This window comes from Urocitellus parryii, chromosome 7 (assembly GCF_045843805.1).
Source record: "Urocitellus parryii isolate mUroPar1 chromosome 7, mUroPar1.hap1, whole genome shotgun sequence".
NCBI classification, from domain to species: domain Eukaryota; kingdom Metazoa; phylum Chordata; class Mammalia; order Rodentia; family Sciuridae; genus Urocitellus; species Urocitellus parryii.
Window position 1 is genome coordinate 9337987 of NC_135537.1, and position 24730 is coordinate 9362716.

The 24730-nt window shown below is 41.6% G+C and overlaps 1 protein-coding gene across 3 annotated transcripts in view; it reads left to right on the top strand.

Moving 5' to 3' along the window:
* Dnaaf11 (dynein axonemal assembly factor 11) overlaps positions 1 to 24730 on the top strand; it is an 83182-nt gene that overhangs the window by 21032 nt on the left and 37420 nt on the right. The window contains exons 4-9 of one of the 3 annotated variants that reach the window (XM_026407753.2): positions 3984 to 4156; positions 9716 to 9945; positions 15596 to 15787; positions 18302 to 18379; positions 21013 to 21078; positions 24586 to 24655. In XM_026407753.2, the coding sequence (XP_026263538.2) occupies positions 3984 to 4156; positions 9716 to 9945; positions 15596 to 15787; positions 18302 to 18379; positions 21013 to 21078; positions 24586 to 24655 (809 nt within the window). Of the gene's footprint in view, positions 1 to 3983; positions 4157 to 9715; positions 9946 to 15595; positions 15788 to 18301; positions 18380 to 21012; positions 21079 to 24585; positions 24656 to 24730 lie in introns of those variants that run through there. The other 2 variants (XM_077801087.1, XM_077801088.1) reach the window with 2 other exon arrangements.

The window sequence follows — 24730 nt, forward strand, 5'->3', positions numbered from 1 at the left end:
GTTATTCTCGCTCTCCCTCTCCCCCATCCTTCACTCCGTCTCTCACGGGCGTAGTATTAGGGTTAAGGATTCAGTAAGATACTGCGTGTGAAGAGCTTCATACTGAGTAAGCACTGGACCGGTATATCAGCCCCGTGGTTACTAACTCAGTCTACGCCTCGAGGGCTTATCCGTGACACCTGAGGACACCAGGGTGACTCACACCTTAGTTTTCTATCAATTTCATATATTTTTTCCTTTTGTTTATTTATGTTCAAAATATCAAATATAACCATGTTGCAAATGTTTTGAAACTAAAGTGTGCCCTTAATTCCATCATTATTGGTGACATTTTTGAGTGTCTTCTTCCTGTCTGTCCTTGTACCCTGTTGTAACTGTAGCTCGGGGCAGTGCTGTATCTTTTTCCACTTTCTTCAGATCTGAAGCTTCCCCCATGCTCTGATATAGCTTTGATAACCATCATTTCCACTGTTACTTAAAAGTTTATGATTCTATTAGAGTTTTCTTAACAATTTCTCCAAATTGGGCACATAATTTTCTTTTCTTTTTTTTTTTAATGTGTGCTGATTTATTTCTTAAAAGTATATTTGTGAAAACATAATGTTCAGCTATCATGGTCACCTGGTGGCAGTGATGGAATCTGACCCAGACTGAGCCTTGTCAATTCCCTTCTTTTCCCTCTGCTGCTCCCTTATCTTTGAAGTTGAATTTCCTTGAGTTCTCACCTGAGCCACTAACTGACCTCCCTGTTGACTGATCTGCCCCAGTTACCCATTTATCCTTTCTTTGTGGCTTTCCTCATTCTTCTCTTACTCCCTCCCTCTCTCGCTCCTCCCTTCTCCTTTCTTCCTCAAGTATTTCTAAGGCCTCCCTATGCCAAGGAGTCTTTTTTGCGTAGTAAATAAAGCCCTATGCAAAACAGGGTCCCACTCTGCAGGGAGCATGAATTCTAACTGAGGGAGATAGGTCAACACTCAAGCAAAAAAGGAAGAATATCAGATATGGCATATAGCATACAGAGAATTACAATGTGGTAATGTATGCACTAGAGAGTGACTGTCATGCGGAAATATAGGCAAGTCACCAGGAAAGGAAAGGCCGTGTCTACCTCAGGGAAAGGCTGTGTCTACCACACTTTTCTGCTGTACAGTCATTACATTTCATGTTTTAATCAATGCGTAACTTGTGGAAGATACTCTGACATTGTGTGTCTATCTTCTTCCTCATCATGCTTTCATACGTGTTTGGGCATTCGTTAATGGCTTGTGATTCTGCCGTTCCTTTTATGTTTATGAGATGAAATTCTACTTAAGAAAGAACTTTGCCTGCTCTCCCATTTATTTATTTACTCATTCACTCATGGTTCCCGAAATCAGTATGGACTCATGGATTCTGGTTTTATTCAGTGGATAATGTTACTGTCATTTTGTTTGCTAACCAAGTCTGGGTCGAAGGAGCCCTTTCAATCAGGCCCCTGTGTTTTGATGGCTCTTTTCCTTCTCTGGGTTCTTCTCTGGTTCATGGCATGATAGGATAGGATGCTCCACTTTTTATCTTCCATTTTCCTGATTTTTTCCCATTTCCCCTTCTTCCTTACTTCCTATATTTTTGGGATGGATAGATTCAGGAGATTATTTTCATATTCCATGTAAAAGGTGACAAGAATTAAAGTGTAGGTAAGAAAATTAGAGTGGACAGGAAGTATAGAAAAGAATTGAGGAGTTAAGACTGGGAGTGTTTGGCTGGTGACATGAGGTGGTTGAGAGAATAATTTTTCAAGTTCATGATTAGACCTTTGGTGTCAAACTCACATTTGACACAAAAATGGTAGTGACACTAATAGAATTTAGACATAGAGAAACTGTATTGATGACTGGAGAGTGAGAAGAAGTGAGGAGAGTTCTGTTTGGAATATGTTGAAGGTGCTGTGTCTTACAGGAATTCTGACATAGGAAGATGGCATTCAACAGGAAGGTCAAATATGGAGTTTTCATGTGGGAGTCCTCAGAGTCTGGGATTAGTTAACTCAGTGACCTTCACTGTTGTATATTGGAAGACTATTGGGTCAGGTTAGAATTAAGAGTTGGAGAAGTCCTACAAGACATGGAAAGGAAAAGATGGCCGTGTAAGGAGAACAAGGAGAGACAGTTGAGAGGTTTGAAAGAGAATCCATGGTCATTCATGCCACATGCTGTAAATTGTTTTTTTAGTGATAAAATAAGCTCTGTTAGTCTTGCTAATGTGAAGATCGTTGCTTGCTTCAAGAGGAGAAAACGTGGTAGAATGTTGGGATTGGAAGCCAAGAACAAAGGTTGAGCACTGAGTCGGGACTGGGCAGGAAGCACCAGGGGCTGCAGGTCCAGGGTGGTTACAGTGTCTACACTGCCTACTTCTGGGTTCTTCCTCACTTCCTGGTGCCTTTGTGCATTTAATTTTTCATTCCTGGAATACCCATCTCTGTCTCCTTTCTGTATCTTAGATAAGCTTGAGAGGCCAGAGACAACAGAATTTTAAAAATCACTGTATATTGAAGATCTGGCTGAGTAACTTGTACAGAGCAGGATCCCAGTAACTCCTGCATGGATGGAGGGATGGAAGGGTGGGTGGGTGGATGGGTCTGTGAGTGAGATCTGGGTCTGGGAACACCAAGGTACAACTAGGTTTTGGAGGAGACTGGCTTGGGGTCTGACTAGATAAGAAAACATGGAATCTGGACAAAGGGAGTCAGGTGCTAGAGTCGAGAAAGTGTTCAGGTGAAGGGACGCTGTCATTCAGTGAAGTCAGTTCCATTGTAAAGCTTTCAGAAATGAGGACAACCTTACCAAGGGTGATGCAGTTTGCAGAGTGATGAACCAGTGTGGAGAGCTATCTGGAACCAAAGTTTACTCTTAATTTAAATAGCCACAAAACAGAGACAGAAAAAGCAACATAATCAGGGAGCATAAAGGAAGGGCGTTGTGTAGGTGTTTGAAGAAATAAGTGCAGACAGGTAGATCTTCACTGTTTTCTGGGATGGACTTCCCAAGTATTGAAGGGTAGAGACTCTGCCATGTCAGTCCCAGGGGCACCAGCCGGTCTCAGGCAGAGGCAGCCTGACACTGAACCAGACCTAATGGCTGCTTCATAGGCCAGCCCAGCTCTTGTTAGTTCACTGCAAACTCTCTGCTCATGAAAACAGTGCTTCCCGTGGGAGCACTGGAGGGAGCCACGTGATAATCAGAAGAGTGCTCACTGGGTGGCTGTGTCACAGCTGGTCTTCCTGAGGCCCTCTGGGTGTGAGGGAGCATGCTAGGCACTTCACAGGAATCATCATAGTTTGACTCCACAACAACACGTGCCAGTGGAGTTACAAATACCGTTAGCATTCTGCAGATGAGGAGACCAAGGCTTGTAACCTGTCTGTCCAAGGTCATAGTAGCAAGGATGAGACAGAGGGAAGACTTCAACTCCTAATTCCTAACCACCAAATTCCCATGGAATGTGAGTGAGTGAAGACAGTTAAGTCAAATTTGAATTTGATTCAAGTTCACGTAGCATTGGCTGGCTGTGAAATGATGGTCGCTGGGCATCATCTTCTATGATGAAATATGTCCTGTGTTCCTGGCAACTCCCAGGAGGACACCTTGGGACCTCCTCATGGGGAGTTTTGCAATCATGTAATGCCCACCCTTGTGGCCACCACCTTGGCTTTCTTCATGTTGGAAGTGGCCAGATCTAAGCAGTCCCCAGGCTGGGCCTTGAAGAGGTGAGCAGGGAAGGTGATTTGCCCTAGCCAGAGGACCAGAGGGTTGGAAAAAAGGGGAGATAGGAAAGTGAAACAAGACTAAGCCTTTGAGCTGGTACTTCTGAAAATCCACTTCTTGTTAAGCAACGCAGTTAATCAGCAGATTTAAAATATTGTAATTCTTACACCTGTAAAGTGCTTTTGTACACATTTTAATACACTGTGACTTTTCTTCTTTCTTCCTTTCCTTTCTCCACAGGATGTGAAGGGCTGGCAAAGCTTGACTTGACTGTGAACTTCATTGGAGAGCTGAGCAGTGTCAAGACCTTGCAGTGCAACATCCACCTGAAGGAGCTCTTCCTCATGGGCAACCCATGCACGGACTTCGATGGCTACAGGGAGTTTGTGGTGGCCACTCTTCCACAGCTAAAGGTTAAGTTACAGTGGAAGGGCACAGAAAAATGAAAACGAGCAACTCCAGCAATTCCTGGTTTAGTCACAGCATTGTCAGGGAGAGTGTTGCTGCAGAGAATGGGATATTCCAGAGAAACAAAATGGATTCTTTGACTTCTAAATTTTTCACGTTGTTTTAGTTGCTTTCATACATGTTTTCCGTAATCGAAGTATATCTTGTTGAGTTCAGTTGTTGCAAACCGCATTCATCATCACCACTACTAATTCATCCGCACCACCAGTAGGTTAGTGTTCCAAAGGTAGCTGCAGCTACATACACTTAGATAATGTAGTTACTCTGTTTTCATAATTACTTTTTTGTTGTTGCTTTTTATTAGCTCAATTTCTGAGGCAGGGGACCTTGGCGTTTGCTGTGCGTGAGAGTAGTTGGAGGCTGTTAAAGCACAGGTTTCTGTACTCCCCACCCTAGTTCCTGGGTCAGGTCTGTCACCATGCACACTATTTGCATTTTTGCTCTTGGATTATGCTGATGCTCCTAGTCAGAGGCCTCTTTCAACAACAACTGCTCTCTATGTTTGTCCAGGAAAACATGCAGAACGCCTTGTTCTGTCATCTGCTCTCACACCAAGGCAACGTGGACACTTCTTACACTAGCTGTGTGGACTTTCCCCACACAGAAGCTGGCAATCAGCTCTCCAGCAGTGGACACCAGCCAGGTGTCCTCTAATCCAAGTATCTTCTACCTCCAAGTGGATAGTGTCAGATTCTACAGATTGAGGGCTCAGTCCTAGAATGCAGGACTGCCCCCCTCATTTTAGATTTTAGTCACAGGCCCCACGTGTTTTTATCTGTGCTTCTGACAGACTGGCTGTGAGTCGGGCTTTCTTGAGTTTGCTTAACTTGCTTCAGCAGCTCACAGAGAAACACTTCCTTATGTTTACCTGTTTATTATAAAGGACCCTGATGAGGAGAGCATAGGGTGAGGTCTGTGGGAAGGGTGCACCTCCCTCCAGGGTCTGCTCCATGTTCAGCAAACTGAGAGCTCTGTGAGCACTGTTGTTTTAATGGAGACTTCATCACACAGGCATGGTTGCTAACAGACTGAGCAGGGAAGCCAGAAAGGCCTGTTGAGTGTCTTCAGCCTGTCTTCCCCCAGGAGTGAGGTGAGGAACCCTTGGGAATGAGGAGTCTTAAGGCCCACTCTCAGAAAAGGTCAGTCCGAGAATTTCTTTATAACCAGGCAAAGGCAGGGGACCAGCCTTGGGGAGGGAGTTACAAACTAGGAACATGATTGACAACCCCAAAATATATATTATAATATGTTAATATAGTCCCATCATATCTCTGGATTTAATAAATTTAGAGCCTAGGAAAATATCATTTTAAGAGGAAGTATACAACTGAGAATATATGAAAGTGGTAGTATTAACTTCATGTCCTTCCAAGAGTCCCCAGCCTCCGTGTGACTCCACGCTGCTACAAAGAAGACACACGGATGGGTCAGTTTTGTGATCAGCATCTTCTCAGGTCTCAGAGGCCATTTATTTCTTAGATTTCTGTGTTCTGTCTGCAGTTGAGAGATTGCTGACTGCTAAATTAGTGGGACACATTCCTTCTAATGTAAAATCTCCTAGAGTAAGAGAATGAGTGATTTAGGTTACTGAATCTAGAATCAAACACAGCAAGACTGATCGTCATTGTACAGTGGCTTCTTAGAAAATGAATGAGAAGCAGAGTATCACAGGAGCGGAGCTGGTCCTCTAACTCCAGGGCCACCTCTTCAGAAGGACCGAGAAGCTATAAGAATGGATGGCAGCCACAGCTGACCCTGTGTCAGTGCTGCTGTGTCAGGCTGGCTGTGTGAGACGTCATCCAGGTACTGGAAATGGGATGGGGTAGTGGCAGGTGCTGCGTGCACAGTGTCTCTGATCCTCCTGTGTAGGAAACAGTGCAGTGCATTCAGAGATGAGAAGTTCAGGGCTCAGGGAACTGACACCCTTGGTTTACACTGACACATCTGGCAAGTGGGCCAGGTAGGATTTGAACCCACATGTGTCTCATCACTTCTTCTTTCTGCATGAATGTACAACCACAGGATCAAAGCTTTCATTTCAGAAAGACTGCACTAAGTCAGTAGCTGCAATAGACACTAGCTACAATAGCCTCTGTTGGAAAATGATGTTCGTAAATGTGTTTGTTCCTATTTAAAATAGGTTGATAAACTTTAGAATCTTAATTGCCTTGTGATCTGGTTGAAAAGAATTATGTTAATAGATGTATTATTTTCCCCGGACTACTGTAACAAAATGCCACAAGCTGGGTATCTTAAACACCAGAAATTTACCATCTCACAGCTCTAGAGGCCAGCTGTTCAAGAACAAGATGGACAGGGCAGGTTCCCTGAGGGCTGGGAGGAGAATCTGTTCCTTGACTCCTTCCTAGTAATGAAGATTCACTGTCAGTCTTTGGCCTTGTCTGTCTTGTTGGCATGTTACCTTGATCTCCACCTTTGTCTTCATAGTCTCCTTCTTGGGTCCCTGTCTTTTCACATGCCATGTTTTCTGTAGACCTGGTCAGGTTGCATTAGGGTCCACACTGCCCATGTGATTAGTCTTCGTGAATTACACCTACATGGACTCTACTTCCAAATAAAGTCGGGAGGTTAGAACTTCACCCAATTCAACCCATAATGACGGATGGAGTAGTAGTTGACTTTAGCAGCCACATGAAGAGGTGTGAGGAGAGTCAGCCCTTCCAAGCATTCTTTCCCCAGTGTCTGGGCCACTCCAGGCAGGAAGTAGTCACTGGCCTTGTGGAAAAGAGGGGTGTGAGCAGACAGCGGCTCTGCCTCCTTTCCCACTGCCTGGGAGCTGCCCCCTCATTCCCCTGGTGTAGGCCTGGATGAGAATTCCCACACAGAGGAGTTCTGGGAGGACCCAGCCAGGCTCAATTCTTCTTTTCTTTGCTGCAGCAAAGCACAATCTTGAACAAACAGTAAGTGTGGACACTACCTCTGTCACTAACAGCAGATGTGGACACTACCTCTGTCACTAACAGTAAGTGTGGACACTACCTCTGTCACTAACAGTAAGTGTGGACACTACCTCTGTCACTAACAGCAGATGTGGACACTACCTCTATCACTAACAGCAGATGTGGACACTACCTCTGTCACTAACAGTAAGTGTGGACACTACCTCTGTCACTAACAGTAGGTGTGGACACTACCTCTGTCACTAACAGTAGGTGTGGACACTACCTCTGTGCTGTGGGATCAGGAATAAAGAAAGATCAAGGAATGCTGGAATGCTCAACGAAAGACTTCATTCCTGCTCACCAGCACCTCTGAAATCAAAAGTGGATTTGATTTGTAGGAAACTTAGGCCAATTTCAAAGATGTCCTAATGGAAGTCATCAAGCAGACTGAGGTCCTTGAGTAGGTGCTGGGGCACAGTCCCAAATCTGATATCCACTCAGCATGAGGTCTTTTGTTTCCTGTCTATAAGGTGCCAGTGGGCATTTGTCATCATCCTTTAGAAGCGTCAGCCTAATTAAATCAATAGTTATTTAAACCAAGCATAAAAACAGATTGTAAATTAAACAAATACATAAATAAATGTACTCCATATTTGAGTAAGAGATATCACCTTTACTCCGAATGGTCATTAAAATCCCAGGTGAAAGAAGTTAATTTTTTTTAGAATTTTCCAAATTGTTATAAAATTATACACTTATATACAATATGTATATATTTGTGGTATTTAAGTATGTTATTTGTATAGTATATCAATACTTATATATTAAAACTTATATTTTCTGTGTATTATAGATATGTATTACATTTATACAATTAATAAATTTTTTTATTGGGAATTTTTCAAGTGATTACATCCTAACCCTAGCTTAAACTATGTTAATTTAAGTTTGTGGATCACAAGTATCACCTTAAGGAATAGGTTTTATGGGAGGCACTGAGGAAGAAAATTCACCAAATTTTATTTACACCATTTGCATGTATAAGAATCTAACCACGAATCCCACTATTATATATAATTATAATGCACCAATAAAAAATACAATGCAAAACAAGGAAAAGGTTTTATTAAATTTATAATTGTGACCTCATCTTACATTGAAGGGTGCTAGGAGAAGTCTGTTTCTCTATGTGGTGGTGTCAGTTTCTGATTTTCCTCAAGTCTCCTTTATGAAACTCTGCTTTAGAAGTGTGTTTTAGAGCTAAATATCAGAGGAAAGCCAGAAAATATCATACTTTTTTATTACAGATAGAGAAAACTGTGTAGCTGATCATGTTTTGCTAGTTTGCTTTGATTGCTGAGTGTTTTAGAACCTAATCTCCAGCCAATCTGCAGCAACCATGTGTGTTCTTATTTTAAATTATTTTTTCCCAATCTGCACATTACAATTTGATTTATAATTTAACTTCTCCCAGTAGTTTTTTATTTTATATTTCACTACATTTTCTGTTTTCTTTTCTTTTTTTTTTTTCCTTTGAATTCCTTTTGTAACAAATTAACACAAATTTAGTGGCTTAAAACAGTACAGATTTATCTTATAGTTCTGGAGGTCAGAAGTCCAAAATGGTTTTACTGGACTAAATTCAAGGTGTTGACAGGGCTCTTTCTTTGGAGGCTTCAGGAAAATCCCTTTCTTTGCCCTTTTCAGCATCTCAAAGGCGTCTACATTTCTGAGCTGTGGAAAGCCAGCAACGTATCACCTCCACATCTCTCCCAACTCCGACCCTGACACTTCTGCCTTCTTCTTTTAATTATAAGGACTCTGTCATTCTTATAAGGGTCAGCCTGCCATCTGAAATCTTTAAGTCAATCATGTCTGCAGTCCTTCTTGCCATGTGAGATAACCTTTGCTGAAGCTACAACGTGGACTTTTCTGGGGAACCATCATCTGCCTGGCACATCTTTCCCTACCTTAATCTTTTTGTAGAATGAGGCTAGGCAAATAAATAGATATCTTTAAACTGAGAGCTTTGTCTTTTCAGATTTTAGTTGGTGTCTTGTTTTAATATTTTAATTTAGAAAATTATAAAAATACCAGAGGGGTACATTGACTATAACAATAGTTCACTCTGTATCTAATTGTCAAGGGTAGAACATGGGCTCATTTGTATTGAGCTCAATTTGGTGAAGATTCAAGGTCTTGATTGTAGAGAGCATTTGGGAAGTGTCATTGTTTTGCTTTGGAGCTGCAATTTGGTTTAAGTATTCAAATCTTTAATATAGTGAATAGTTATAAATTAATATCAATATTTTGAGAGTTTTGCATTAATTCCCAATTGTGACAGAAGGACTGTTTATTATTAGTACCAGTGAAGGTGCTTTATAAACTGTTAATTGTATGAAACAAACATTGATTTAGAGGAGTGTTTCTGATATTTTGTATTAATTACTTTGTATTAATTCTCTATCACTATGCTACACTTATTATTTCTAATTTCAAGATATTTTATTCAGAATCATTGTGGGTTTCATTTGCATTCCTACTTTTGAATAATTGTGCTTTGTTGCTGTTGTTGTTGTTTTGTTTTGTTTTTTATTGAAGTGGCTGGATGGCAAAGAAATAGAGTGTTCAGAAAGGATCCAGGCATTGCAAAACTATCCAGTGGTTGAGCAGCAAGTCCGAGAGCAGGAAAAAGCTTACTGCCTCAGAAGAGCCAAAGACAAAGAGGAGGCCCAGAGGAAGCTGGAGGAGCAGCAGGACAAGGAAGACAGGAGGAAGCGGAGGGACCCGGGCTTTGACGGGCGTTGGTACACAGACATCCACACTGCTCCGTAGGTCAATCCTGAGTTTGCTTCTAGTTAAGTCTTATTAGGCCAGCCATCTGTGTCCTTTCCCCAAGGTGTTCACAGTACCACTTACATTGCAGAAGATTAATTTGAAGAATAAAGTATGATATAATTTTGGAGGGGGAAATGGAACATCCCATAGTTCATGACAGTTCTAGGAGGCTCTCTTCCCTTAGAGAAAAGTGTCTCTTCTAACTAGCAACTTTAATTTGCATCTAAAATTATCCTCAGAGAAATCTGTATAAAAGATGTACAGGAAAAATGAATTAACAGGTGTACTTTGATTTATAAAGTAGGAATATCTTAGAAAAGTTAAATGCAAATCACATGCTTATAAATTGAATAATTCTGATTGCATCACAAAACATTCTGTTTTGTGAATTATATAATGAATATACTTTTAATGAGATTAATAACCCTCTAATTGATCTTTTTTTATGAATCTGAATTTTTCATGCTATTTAAGTGAATTGAAACTGTAGTCAGTTGATTGGATTCCATACAGTGAAAGCTTTAAATATTTAGATAACAGATTTTCTCTCAGAAAATATGATTATAAAATATTTCAGAGATAGACAAATGTCTTAAAAGTAATTAGATAGGAAGCTATAATTCCACTACCCAAGTTGATAAATGACAATTGTTTATGTTTGCTTTGCATCTTTTTGAAAGAACAGTGAAATGCCATTAAGAGAGTTATAAGCGTGCTGAGAATCCAGCTCTTTCCTTCAGGTGTCTGCCATCCTGAAGTTGGTATATATTTGATATACATTGACCTCAATATATATTATTTTTGATGCCCTTAAAACATGATTCTGGCTCTTTAAACAAGAGCAGTTTGTGAGTGAGTGTGCATGTATTTGTTATGAATGGTATCTTTCTGTAGCTTTGCTTTTCATTCAACATGTTTTTGAGATCTATGCCGAAGAAGACAGGTGAAACTAATTCATTCATCCTAATTATGGAATAACAAACATTTCATTGGATGAATAAATTCTAATTTATTCTAGAGATAATATTCAAAATATTTAGCAGCCAGTGGTTCTCTGGCCCTGGCAGATCAGAATGCACACGGCTTTAACAGATGAGGCCCTCCCCGTGAGTGCCCGCTGAGCAGCCCTGGAGCAGCCGTCCCTCTGTGCATGGTCACTTGCATTGTTTTAAAATATGGTTAACAAAGTTTATTAAATAGCACCTAATTTTTTTAACCTAATTGGCATTTGTATAATTAGAATGAATTTGAATTATCTTCTCATATGTTTATATCCATTCATGTTTCCTCCATCCTTGTCTTTTGCTTATATTAAATAAGTTGCAAGTTTTTTCTTCCTGATTTATAGTTTTTTAATGTTCTGAATACAAATTCTTTACACATATCTTCTCCCAGTCTATCTTGTGTCTTTAATTATAAATGCTTCTACTTGTAGAATTAAAAAATATGAATGTACTCAAACTTATTTTTGCCTTATTTTTAATGGAATTCGCCTTAACCCCAGTGTCATCTCTGACTATCTGGAATGAGCCTTTGTTGGCACTGAGGGCAGGGTGCTCCATGCTCCCTGGATAGGAAGCCCGGAGCTCCTCACCACTTATTAAGATGTTCTTTTCCCCACTGATAAGAAGTGTCGTCCTCACCAGGTCGTTCTAAACCTGTGTTTATGGGTGTACTTCTGGTGCCCCTTGGCTGCTGCATAGCAGCCCCTCCACTTGATTTGAATTTCTCTAAATATGTATATTCATTACATATTTGATAGGAGACACTCTCATTTTTTCAAGATGATCTTGGCTGATCTTCGTTCTTTGGGTAAAGAAATGCTGCATGAATTTTAGCATCCACTAATCAAATTTCCCCCAACCCCCTAGTGGAACTTTAACTGGAATTGCTTTTAATTTAATTAGCACAAAGTTGACATCTTCATGGTATTGATTCTTTCCTTGCTGAACTTTGGAATAGTTCTTTATTTATTTATATCTTCTTTTGAGTCTTTCACTAGGGTTTTGAATTTTCCATATAAAGGTATTACATCATCTTTCATTAGATTTATTCCTAAGAATCTTGTAGAATAGAATAAAAAATATAATTGGTTTTTACTGATGTATAAAGAGACAAATGATTTCTGGATACTGATGCTGTATTAAACAGTCTTGCTGACCTCCTTAAAAGTGGCAGTAGCCTATAGGATAACCTGAGTTTTCTGTGTTAAAAAAATGAAACTACATAGTTTATAAATAGCAACTTTAAAAAAGTTTTTCAATCCTTCTGCCTCCGCTTTATAATTATTATTATTTTTTATGGTATCCAGGAAGATCTTCAATATGGGATAGAATAACAGAAGTAAGAAGGGGTATCAGTATTTCATTCCCAATTAAAAAAAAAATGCTTTGGGGTGTGGTGGCTCAGTGGTTGAGTGCTTGCCTAGCAGGTATGAGGCACTGGGTTTGATCCTCAGCACCACATATAAATAAATAAATAAATAAATAAATGTATTGTGCCCATCTATAACCAAAAAACTTTTTTAAAAAAACCATTTTCAATTCCTTGTCATTAAGTAAAATGATTTCTTTGTAGTTTGGTAAAGTTTCCTTTATGCAGTACTGGGGATTGAGGCCAGGGCCTCCCACAGGGAAGGCAAGCCTTCTACCACTGAGGTACATCCACAGTCTATTTTTGTATTTTATTTTATTTTTCAGACAAGGTCTCACTAAGTTGTCAGGGCTGTCCTCGAATCTGCTGACTTCCTGTCTTAGCCCCCAGAAGAAGAAGGCATGAAGATTTTTAATCATCACATACATTGGATTTTTATTGAATGCATTCCCTATATCTATTGAGACAATTATGTTTTACTGTTAATGTGTTGAATCACATTAATAGATTTTCAAATATCAAATTATCCTTGAATTTCTAGAATAAACACACTTTATCTGTAATATGTTTATTAGTGCATTTTTACATTAATTTTATTATTACCTTATTGTTGCCTTTGAGCCTGTGTTCGTGAGTTTATACTATTAGGTCCTTTTCTCATTGTATTTTTTCCTGGTTGTTTTGCTTCAAGGTTATAATAGGCACATACATTTATTGGGGATTACTTGCAAATCTTGGTTTATAAAAACTCACACAAATTGAAATTCATCCTTTCCTTGTATTTTAGTAGAAACTTGTACCTGGGCTTCTTGCAGATGCTTATCTGCTTTCCCTGCCAGGCTGGCTGGTCCTTCACCACCTTCACCCCATCCAGCCCATAGGAGCAAAGCCTGAGTGTTCTGGAGGGGCCTCCCTGGACTAGTGAGTCATTGGCTAGCTAGGGAGGAGCAGCAGGGTGCTCCTCTTCCCAGGATAGAGATGTTGATACTTAAGCACCAAAAGCACCTCTCACCTCTGGAGGGCATTAGTAGGAACACTCACACTGAGAGCATTTCTCAGGCCAAGGATCTGAGACTGTCCCACAGGCCAAGTACAAGTGGTGGAAGGAGCCAGGTGGGACTGTCGTAAAGGGTGACGACGGTAAGAAACTGTGAGGTGAATCTCCAGTGGCATAAGCTGAGGAGTTGTCACAGGAGTTGACCAGCCAGGTGGTCCATTGACTGTTTTTGACAGGGAGCCATGTCTGGAGGACTCTCCAGATATGTACAATAATATATATGCACATATATACATATATACAATACATATATATCAATAGAAATAGCAAGATATGGTTTGTCTAAGAACAACCAAGCTGCTGGCAAGGCAGAGAAGCCAGTGTTGGGCACCAGCCCCAGAGAGAGCAGCAATGGAGAGGTTGTAACAGCAGTGGCCACAGGAAAGATGCTCACCAACTTCCCCCATCCATCCTGCTAAGCCCAGAACCTGAAGGCAGGGGACCCCAAAGACCCCAGTGAGCTAGGACACAGGGGTAAGGAATAGAGGAGCAGTGAGGGGTGGAGTAGCCAGTAGGCATCTCCCAGGGCCAGGTGGGGGGGCGGGGGTTGCTGGGAGAGGGAGGTAAGTCTGAAGCTTTCCTTAAACTGTGTATCTTTGAATACCTTTTAGCAGACATGAGACTCTTGTTGAGAGTGCAGATAGGACTGTGGGATCTGCAAATGGTTGAGAAGAAGGTTCTGAGAAAGCAAGTTTGGAGGGGATGGTCAAAGGGGATTTTTTTTTTCTTCAAACCCTGATGTGCTTTGTCCGCTCCATCCATCGTTCAGCTACGTATATTATGTGTGTTTTGCCTTTGAAGATTTATGTTTCTTAGCTGACATTTCTGATAGTTTTTCTTAAATTCAGTTATTTTTCTAGTTTTTTTCCTACTATTATTTTAGATTGCAAAGGTGAAAGTAGACCAAGTAGTCACTTTCCAGGAAGAAGTCACTTAAGTAAGGTTCCAATATTTTAGTAACAATTAGCTAGAATATTAGATCCCCTTCATAGATTGTTTTCAGTACCATAAAGAATTATAGAAAGTGTCTATTTTCAGTGATTTATATTATTTTACTTATTAAGATACCTTGTTGCATTTTATAATATGTAAATAATCTAAGCATAATTTTATTCAATAATATATTTATAGTATTTAAATTTCATGTTCCAATGTTTTAGGATAATCCCTTGAAAAAACATCTTAGTTCATTTCAGATCAACCAAGCAAACTTTTTATGTTATCTCATTTCAGTAAAAACAACAAAATCAATATTTACTGAGTACTTACTATTTGAAATACTTGGTAATAAAAGCTTCAGGTAACTTTTTCATTTAATATCAGTTTCTAACAGAGTATATATTCCAGGAAGAGGCAAGAGATCATACCCAGTGTACATTGTTGGAACGAGGTCACTTTCCCTCCACTAGAATAGACTCATCTCCTGACAGCAGTGTCCTGCTCTGTCTTTTCTGTAACCCTGTCTCTGATGCCTGGCACTCAGGAGATCCCCAACAAATATTTCTTGAGCTTGTGTTGAATGGATGCTAATATCACATGTAATACCCATTCCGTGATGTATAGAGACAATGTTTGATTCTCGGACAGTTCACAAACAGGGATAAAAGAGAAATCAGAGAACCATCACCATATTAAAGTCATAAAATCAGAATTTAACCCTGAAAATTAAAGCAAGCAGAGGCCACACCACAGAAAGCCTTGTGCTTCCCTCAAGAAAATTTTGGAGGTAGAAGATCATTAAAGGACCCGGAGGTAATGTGAGCAGGCACTTGGAGCAGCATGGGAGGGTGGCGTTGATGGCTGCAGCTCTGCAGGAGAGGTGATGGCTCGGCTCAGTGATGCTTGCCTGTCATCAGAACCCCTGCAAAATACGCAAGGATACCTGGGCCCCACTCCAGATTTACTGAAGGCACTGGGATGGGGGCCAGGCAGCTGGACTGTTTAACAAGTCCTCCCAGGTAGCACATCACCAGGACCAGGAGCCCTCGAATCTGATACAACATGTTCTGAGGATAGAGGACCAGGGCCTGTCTCAGTCCTGTAAAAGTATGTCCTCCAACTTGGCTTAGACCCTCTGAGACACATTGTCAGTCAAAGGCAACATGCTGATGAGGAAAAATAGGTGTATAAGATACTTAAGGGGCAGCATTAAGGGTGAAACTCATAGGTCCATTTTTGGTCTTACGTGCTCCGTATTTATTGGATTTTCCTAGCCCATCTTCTTCAGAGACCATAGACCACTTCCAGGCACCCGAAACACAAGAAGAGGAATACAACAAAAAGAAATTAAATGAAAGTGAAGATGACCTGGAATTCTGGAATAAACCTTCCTTGTATACTCCAGAATCTAGATTGGAAACTCTTAGACATGTGGAAAAACAACGAAAAGATCAGGAAAAATTAAGGTATTCCATTTTTTCCCTTATCACCAAGAGTTTGGCAACACTCTTACGTTATATTTTTACAATTACACATTATTTTATCCATCAGGTGTTAAGCCTTTGTTAGCTCTCACACAAAGATTTTGCTTTTCCTACACACAGCATTTTATTGAATTGTATTGACTTACATTCATTAACATCTAAATACCTTCTTTAGAACATCACAAATTATGAAATTTCAGGTTTTATTTGTATATCTTTAGCTTTTTAAACCATTTATATGTATCTGCTAAGAATGGGTTAGGTTAGAAATACTCGTTATCATGGTACGGAGGAAAATGTTGTTTTGTGAGATGAATGAGCTCCTTTGAGTCTATTCTATTAATTTTCAAAATGAAGAATTAAAATTATTTTTATTTTTTATTTTTATGTTATAACTTTTTAGGATATTTAACAGTATGATTCCACTTTTGATGTGTTTAGATAAACTTTTATGATTTGCTAGAAGTTAGGATGCTTAAGCTGTTATTTTCCGAAGATAGACCTGGCCTGTGTCATTCTATTTCACGTGATTGCTTAAGTCTAATGTGTAAAATATTTTTAAATGATTTTTAAAAATATCACTTCTGGGAATACTTGTAATGCACAAGCTTGAGAATATGATCAATTAGTTCTGAAATATAGTAATCTACATGGCAATGAGATGAATTAGACACAATATATCCCCTATGATTATCAACTAAAAGCAACTAGAAGGATTTAGAAATCTCTTCTGCTTTCATAAAGCTTTTTCATTAGTAAGAAACATAGGATGGTGCAACAGTAGAGAATCATGTTTTATATAAATCACTTATTTGTAAAACATGGCATTTTGTATGCAGAGAGGTCACCATTGCTCTGGGAAGAGCACTGGAATAACATCAGAAAATGTTGTGACCTGGTCACTGGTTCTCTCTGTGATGTTGGCAAGTACCTTCCTTCTCATTTGTTAAGCAAGGCTTATTCCACCTGTTTTACCACCCACTGTGCTGTTAAGAGAATCAGATAAACCCTTTGCAGACTTCAGAGTCACTTGAAACAGAATGTGTGTATGTGGTATTTCTAACATATCTACCCCGTTCCACATGCACACACGTGTGCATGCACATGTTTATATGTGTGTGTGTGTGTGGGGGGGGGGTGATCTGTATAGTATTGAGCCTGAAATCAGCAGAATTGTTTTTCTCTCTGACACCTACAAGAGCTGGGCTGAGCTGGATGGAGGGATGAGTCTCTCTGCCTAGTGGGCCATAGTCTGCCTAATCCATGGGCCCGTGGACACGTGGCTCTTTGGTCGCTTGGTATTTTCACCAGCTGGGGAAAGGCAGGGACCAGGCCAGCCTCATCCTAATTCAGCTCTTGTCCAGAGAGTGTCGGGTGAAGCCAGATATTTCTGGATACCCTTTAATTGTCCTGAGTCATTGAAATAGTAGCTTAATTAGATCTGGAGGCTCAGTTTAAGATGCAGAAGAATGTGAGTGAATTTTTAAATAAAGTTGGCTGACGCAGAATCTCTATTAAAAGGACAATAGAAATTCAAGGCCAACAATTGCCTACAATCCCATCATCTCAACAAATTTTTCCATTTCATCTTCTAGATCTTGTCCACATGTGCCTATTGAAGTTTTTTAAAATATTTTTTTTCAGTAATTTTTTAAAATAAAAATAACAGACTAAATTTACTTCACGTATTCCATAAATATTCTCCTTTCTGCTCTTTCCTTTTCCTCCTCTCCCGAAGTTAACAGACTTGGGTCAATGCCACCACACATTTTCCTCCTTCTATAATTGTGTAAGTCATCTCTGCAAATGTAGGACTTGGGGTCTTTAAAAAAAACAGAAGACTTATATTTTATGTATTTGTTCTAAATACATCGTGAACGCTTTTGTGGGTTGCTATGGAAAGAGCAAACCCCATTTTAATAGCTATAAGATAGTTCTTAGTGTGAATGTACCATGATGGACCCAATCATTCCTCCAGTGGTAGATATCCACAATAGTTCTGGGTTTTGCCACTACAAATAATGCTGTGAGAAATGTCTTTTTATATAGATCCTATGTAATGGTAATTTTATGTCTGCAGAATGGATTCTACTTGGTGTTTTAAAAATTATACTTTTAACTGAAGCAGAAGCTCTACACACAAATGGAGAATTGACAGTTATCTGGGTAAATCATGCATAAAATAAGACTCATTTAAATATTCATGGGCATTTCATCAAAAAGAGTCTTCTTCCCCCATTCAAATTATCTGGCAAATTGTCTTGGTCACATTTTTGCTTTGCAGATTTAGATACAACCATATAAAAAATCTGGTTTGATTTTTAATTCCCAGCATAGAATTAAAGGAATTGACTTCATAAGTGAATTGTTGGTGTGTTGATATACATGGTCAATTTTTCTTCAACTGTTTCACAAAAACATATTGATTGATTTTATGCTCTCTTTCTTTATTCTCCCTTCCCCACTGCCTCCTGTCCCCACCTACCCCCTATTAAGTGAAAAAAAGAAGAATATGAAACCGGCCCGGACTCTGATCACTGAAGATGGGAAGGCCCTGAATGTCAATGAGCCCAAGTGCGTGAGGACAGGGCAGGACCTGGGGAGGAGACACTGGTGGGTGGTGGTCACGATGGCTTCAGTGACAGGTTTGCTTGGCTAAGAGTAAATTGACCACTCTCAACGGGTTGGCTGAGTCTAGTAATAATGTCATTTTGTGTACATTTAAAAGCCAAGCATCTATTATGTTTTCAAGTACATGATTTTCTTGACATCCAGAAAATGACCTTGCCATATGGAATTCTTACTTACTTATGTATTCCATGAAACTTTGGACTACATACAATTTTATGCCTGAAAATTGCCACTGTGCTGTTATTGTTTTGATGAATTTTTAAATTCTGCCACGAACAAGCTGGCTGAGAATACTTACAATTCTCCTTTACCTCTACATTATCCTCTGGAACACATCTGCAAAGCATTCGAGAGCCAGGGAGAGAAATTGGAATAAATATCTCAATAAACTTAATTAGAGAGGAAAACTATTCAAGCTGGGAATCCTCAAGTCTAATCACATCTGATCTACTCTGTCTGTCTGCAACTTGGGAAGGGGAACGTGGGCTGAAAGGCCTTGCAGAGCCTAAATGGAGATCAGCCTGTGGAGCAGGTCTCCTCCGCTTCGTCTCATTAGTCCAAGCCTGTTTGCGTCCGTCATCTAATTTGCTGTTATTACCGTGAGGGAGGCAGAGTGTGGCGTGGCTCCCGGGCATCGCTCCTTCTCGTGGCGATCCTGGATGGTAGGCAGGGTTTCTTTTCCACAGCTCCTAAGCCTGAGCTTGAGAGGTGAAGTGACTCGCCTGAGTTCACACAGCCGTCAGGGGTGAGTCTGGTGTGCCACCCGTGCGCACCCAGTTCTGGTGATCGCCGTGGTCAATCATACACCATGATTGACCATGGCAATCACCATGGCAGTCCCCACCACACATACACCTTCTTTATCCCACAGACAGGAGTGCAGGTCCCGATAGGCCGGGCATTGCAGGCAGGCAACGCTGTGACGGAGCTGCTTTGTGGAGCTAAAAGTCCACTGAGACCCCTCTGTGGACCCCCAGTGAGACCACCACTCTTCTCACACTGACCACTGTACCTGCCCCTGTAACCACTGTACTTAGGAAGAGTCCCTGAAGAACTGATTACTCACCATCTCCCTCCACTACTGCCCAGTTCCTCGTGGTCACTGTCCTCCTCCAGGACATTGCCATCACTATATTGATGTAAAATAACAAACATATGATGCAGAGTCCTAGCTTTCCCTTCCACTACCCCCCACCCTAATGTGCCTGGTCTCCCACCATTCTGCCTCTCCCTGAGAAACACCCACCCGTTGGCTGACCAAAGCCTGGGGTGTGTCCTGGATTCTTCTCTGATCAGTGAACCTCAGGAGCCCTTCCTGCAGTGAACCCAGACTCTCGCTGCTCCTCGTCGCCTCCTCACTACCACCCTAGGAGAAGCCAGCACTCCCTCTTGCCTAGACAGTTCCAGAAGCTTGTTAGGTAGTGGGCGTGGCTTGTGTGTTGGCCTCCTACAATCTGGTCTTGTCGGTTGAGTGATGCAGCAGCAGGAGGGCACCCACTCCCTTGCTTAAGGAATGGTCCTAGAAAGTGCCACTCGACACATTCCCTAACTGTGTAAATCACATGACCACACCTGAGTTCACGGGGCTGGAAGGTGTAGTCTTCATTCTTTAAGCCACTTGCCTAGGGGTTCTGTTTCCAGGGACAAAGGGGGGACAGAAAGTGAGGATGAACAGCAACCTCTCTGAAAGTGACTTTCAGTGACATTCTCTTAAGGGAGAGTTTTCAAGCTGGCTGGCAGGGGAATTGAGGAACAAGAGTCCACCTAGAAGGGACAGGACATAAAACGGCTCCTGTAGGGGACAAGGAATGCACAGGTCATTTGAGACATGGATCTTTGGGAGCTATAAGAGGGCCCGCCCCAGCGACCACTGCTGGCAGCCACATCTGCAGTTGTTTTTTCCAGACAATTTAGTTTGGGTTCTTAGTTGGATTAGTGAGGTGCTCAAAAGAAAATTGAATTGCTAAGGAATTGTGGGTAGAGTGTTAACAGCGTGGAAGTTCTACCCATGACTCAGTCTAGTCCTGTTGAAAGACCTACAGTCCTGAAATCCTGCCTCTGTTTCTTCATCCATAAAATGGAGTAACAAATGACTGGCAGCATTTCCACCTTCCCAGGGCAAAAGAAAGGTCAGTCACAAAAGAAGGGACAAGTGGCAAGGGAAAGAAAGACGACAGCGCTCTTGAAACCCAAGGAATAGAGTGTCGCATAAAGGACTGCAAATGTCCCGTTTGAGTCTCCCTGAGTAACTGCAGTGCTGTCGGTGGCCCCCAGCAAACTTGGGTGAAATAGGAAGGGAACCTCAGCCACCAGATGTCCCCATCTCTGCACCAAAGCTGATTTTCTGCATGTCATTTACCTTAAGAGTCTCACATGTAGACGACGCGAAGTAAGTGACATGTTGCACGTCTCTGTGGATACTTACAAATAAATATGGCTATTTTACTGTCCAACTACCAAAGTAGGCTTGTAATTGGAGAATTTCATTAGATTCTTATCGAATTTACTCCTGGTTACGTGGTGAGGTCACCAGCACAGTGGCTGAAGGACATTCTCCCAATGTGTTGTTTTTTCAGACTTGACTTCTCTTTGAAAGATGATGAAGAGCGTAACCAGATCATCGTGGACTTGGCTGTCTACAGGTAAACCAGTTCCTTATGCACTCATCTCGTGGCATTCCCTTGCTTGCATTCTCAGGAGCAGACCTTTGAGTTCTGAAACATTTGGAAATGGAATTTGGTTTGCCACGTGGTTAAATGGAAAAGTTCATTTTTCAAGACAGAATTTACGGTAATTTTTTAAAGCATGAAAATGAAAGGCAAAATGAGTGAATCCACAGTCCCACGACCATCAACTCGGGAACAGCCCAGAGTCAAGTGATTCGCAGAGCTTTGCGGTGTTCTGATGCTGCAGCAGTGGGGACCTCTCTGCTCTTCAGACTGCCACTTCACTTCCATAGTCCTCTGTGTTTTCCCCAAACACTTTGACATAATAATAAGCTGCAGGTGGTCAGGCCCCTCCTCGGGCCCCTGGAGACCTGAGGCTGCTCACCGGGGAGCTTGCCTGTCCCTCCTCCTCCCCCTGGTCTCACCCACGCCTCATTCCCGAGGGCAGGTGGCCAGGGTGTCCTGCCTGCCTCTCGTCACCACAGCAGAGCACCCTTCCTCTCTTCTTCCTAAGACGCCATGGCTTTGACCCTCCGCCCTCAGCCCGTAGTACCCCTCCTTGTCACAAGTCACACTACCTCTCTCCTTGAGGGTCACCTCAGGGTCCACTCACACACATGTCCTCTGCCTGCACTGCTGTCATCCTCAGTGTCCTTGTGACTTGTAGCCTCCTGTCCTCCAGCCACCTGGTCAGATGTCACCTTATGGAGAGGGTGGCCCGCCCCACTGTCTGACTCAAACAGGAGTAGCCCCGCCCAGCGCTCTCCCCACCTCTCCTGCTTTGGGTCCCTATCTGACAAATGGACCTGTGTCTTAACAAAGCTGAGGTCGGGGCAGGAGCTTTGTTCTGCCTGTTCGTCTCCAGCACCAAACTAGTCCGTGCCTGGCACCTCTTGGTGGCACCTCGTGGCCTCCACAAATATGTTAGAATGAGAATCGAGGGCGATCGTGGGGGTCAGTGAAGGTGGGTGAGTGTCATCGGTGACATTGGAGAACGTGCTCTGTTCTACTGAACTTCTCGGTAACCCTGGGAGGGAGGAGGAGCGACTGACCTGGAACTACCCAGGAGGGGTACATTGCCACAGGGTGAGTCTCACCAAAGCAAATCGTGGCTACAGAAGTGAGAACGTAAAGCCGTAGGTCTTTGCTTGTTTAATGGTAGTAAAATAGGTAGAACTTAAACTTCACCTTTTCAACTGTTTCAAAGCACAACTCTGGGTATTTAGTGTATGCCCAGTGTTGTATAATCATCAGCATGGTCTAGCTCTGGAACGTTTTCCTTACCCTTAAGGGAAACCCCATATTCTTTAAGCAGTCACTCTTGGTTTCTTGACCAGCTCTGTTTCTTGGATCTGCCTGTTCTGGATAGTTCATATGAATGGAGCCATACAACACGCAGCCTATGTGTGAGTTTCTTTTACTCACCAAAATGTCTTCAGGGTCCATCCCTGTTGTAGCATGTATCAAATACCTCCTTCCTTTTGCTGGCCAAATAGTATTCCATTGTGTGGATAGATGACACATTTCTGTCTATTCATTCACCAGCTGAGGGACATTAGCAGGGTTTTCAGCTCTCATTTTGTGAATGGGAACTGTGTTTCCCACTCCCCATACCCACCAACCACTTGCTGCCTGTCACCTGTTTTTAACGAGTTTCCAGTGCTTTCCCAGCTGCTTCATGTCCTCTAACACTACACCTCCCCAAGCAGCCGTTTCTGTTGGGTTTCGTTAAGTGTTCACGATTCATCCTTTGAACTCCTTTCCACTTTTAGGGTTTTTTTTCCTTTTTGCAGTTTAATGGTACACACAGCCCCTTCATTTGTGGCTCTGTTGGCTGCTGTCTATTCAGAAGTAAAAAATAAAAAAAAATTAACAGTTTCCTGCAGGGGCTGGGGCTGGGGCTCAGTGTGAGGCCCTGTGTTCTATCCTCAGCACCACACAAAATATAAGTAAGTAAATAAAATAAAGGTATGGTGTCCATCCACAACTAACACATATATATGATAAGGTTTCTACAGTGGAAACTTTCCTCTTCCCCACGTCTGATTTTCGGGGTGGTGTCTTTCTCCTATATGGTAAACCCCTTCTATTCTCATGATTCTGTCCAATTAACTTACATTTAAATTCCTTATTATCTTGGCACATGAAAATGTACATGAAGTTAAATTCATTCAGTCATGTATCCTTCCTGGCTTTACTCAGCACTTATCTGTAGAAACTTAGAGTGTGCTGGGCGAGGAAAGACGGTAAGCATATTCTGTATACCGTCAAAGTTCCCCTATGGCTGGGAAGGTGGATAGTAAGAGACATCTACGAGTCTTACAGAAGGAGAAGAGAGCTCGTAATGCTGTGTGGGGTCTGTGGTTGGTGGAGGGGGCTGGTCAGGGTCGTTGCTGACATGGGCAGTGACAACTGAAGTCTGAGAAGTAGCCTGCTCTACAAAGAACTGGTCTTTTCAGACAGAGAAGGGTCCTGCAGATAGGAACAGACGAACACGTTAGGGGGCCCTAACCATGGGCAACATTACACATTAAGTTGTAAGAGACCTTGTTCCTATTTTTATTATTATGAAATTATTTTATGAAATCACATATAGTGCTACTTCATTAAGTATAGATAGGCACCGTGCACATGCCTTCAGGCATTCTTAGGGGGAGGCATGGTCAGTAGCTTCACTGTACAGATGAGGAAACTGAGGTTTTGAGGGGTTAGGAACTAGAACCCAGGTAAGGAAGCAGGAAGCCATGAAGTCAATTCCCACAAGGCTGTGTGACTCCAAAGCCTCGGCCTGCAACCCCCATATTGACTTACCTGCCTTAATGTTGGTGTTTTTTGAATCATTGCTGTATGTTCTAAAGTCCTCTATCGGTATTTTAAAATATATTACAGATAATTATTCAGTTAAACCACTTATTTTAATGAGTAATGTGAAATGGAGGTCTTCCCTTTGTTCATGAGACAAGGAAAATGTGGCCACCTGATCTTGGGGTCACTGTCATCACTGGCAGCAGGCTGTCCTTCGAGGGAGGAAGCGTGCTTTTTTCCAGGGGAGGTGGTCCCAGCACAGCTGCAGAACAGCTGCAGGTCTGGAGAGGGTCTGAGCAGGCAGCACTGTGGCTGCAGGCCCAGGCCCGGTGGCTTCAGCACTCCTGTCTATTTGAGTTGCAGGGGCTTAAAATAAAATATTCATGAAAGCACATGGCAAGCTGTTTTTGGCAAACCTCTGGTTTTTTAGACCTCAGATATTTTTGGGTTAGGGGCAATCAATGCCAAGTATACTTATAGGTCTTAAAATGAAATTGCTGATATATTGGAATTCCTCTGTTCTAGGGATTAATTAAAAACTAATTTTTAAAGAACTGTTTAGCATGGAGATTTTAAATTTTCTTCACTTAAAATGGGCTTAAGTGTGAATTTGTATTTTTACTTATTTAAACTTACTGTTTTTGGAAATTATAATATTGGGTCTGTTTGGTTTTGAAGGTATATGGACACGTCTTTAATTGAGGTTGACGTGCAGCCAACTTATGTGCGAGTGATGGTCAAAGGAAAGGTAAGTGGAACCCTGGGACTCTTAACAGTCTTAAAAGATAAGCCTTGAACTGAGCTGTGTTGCCTCAGAATTTGC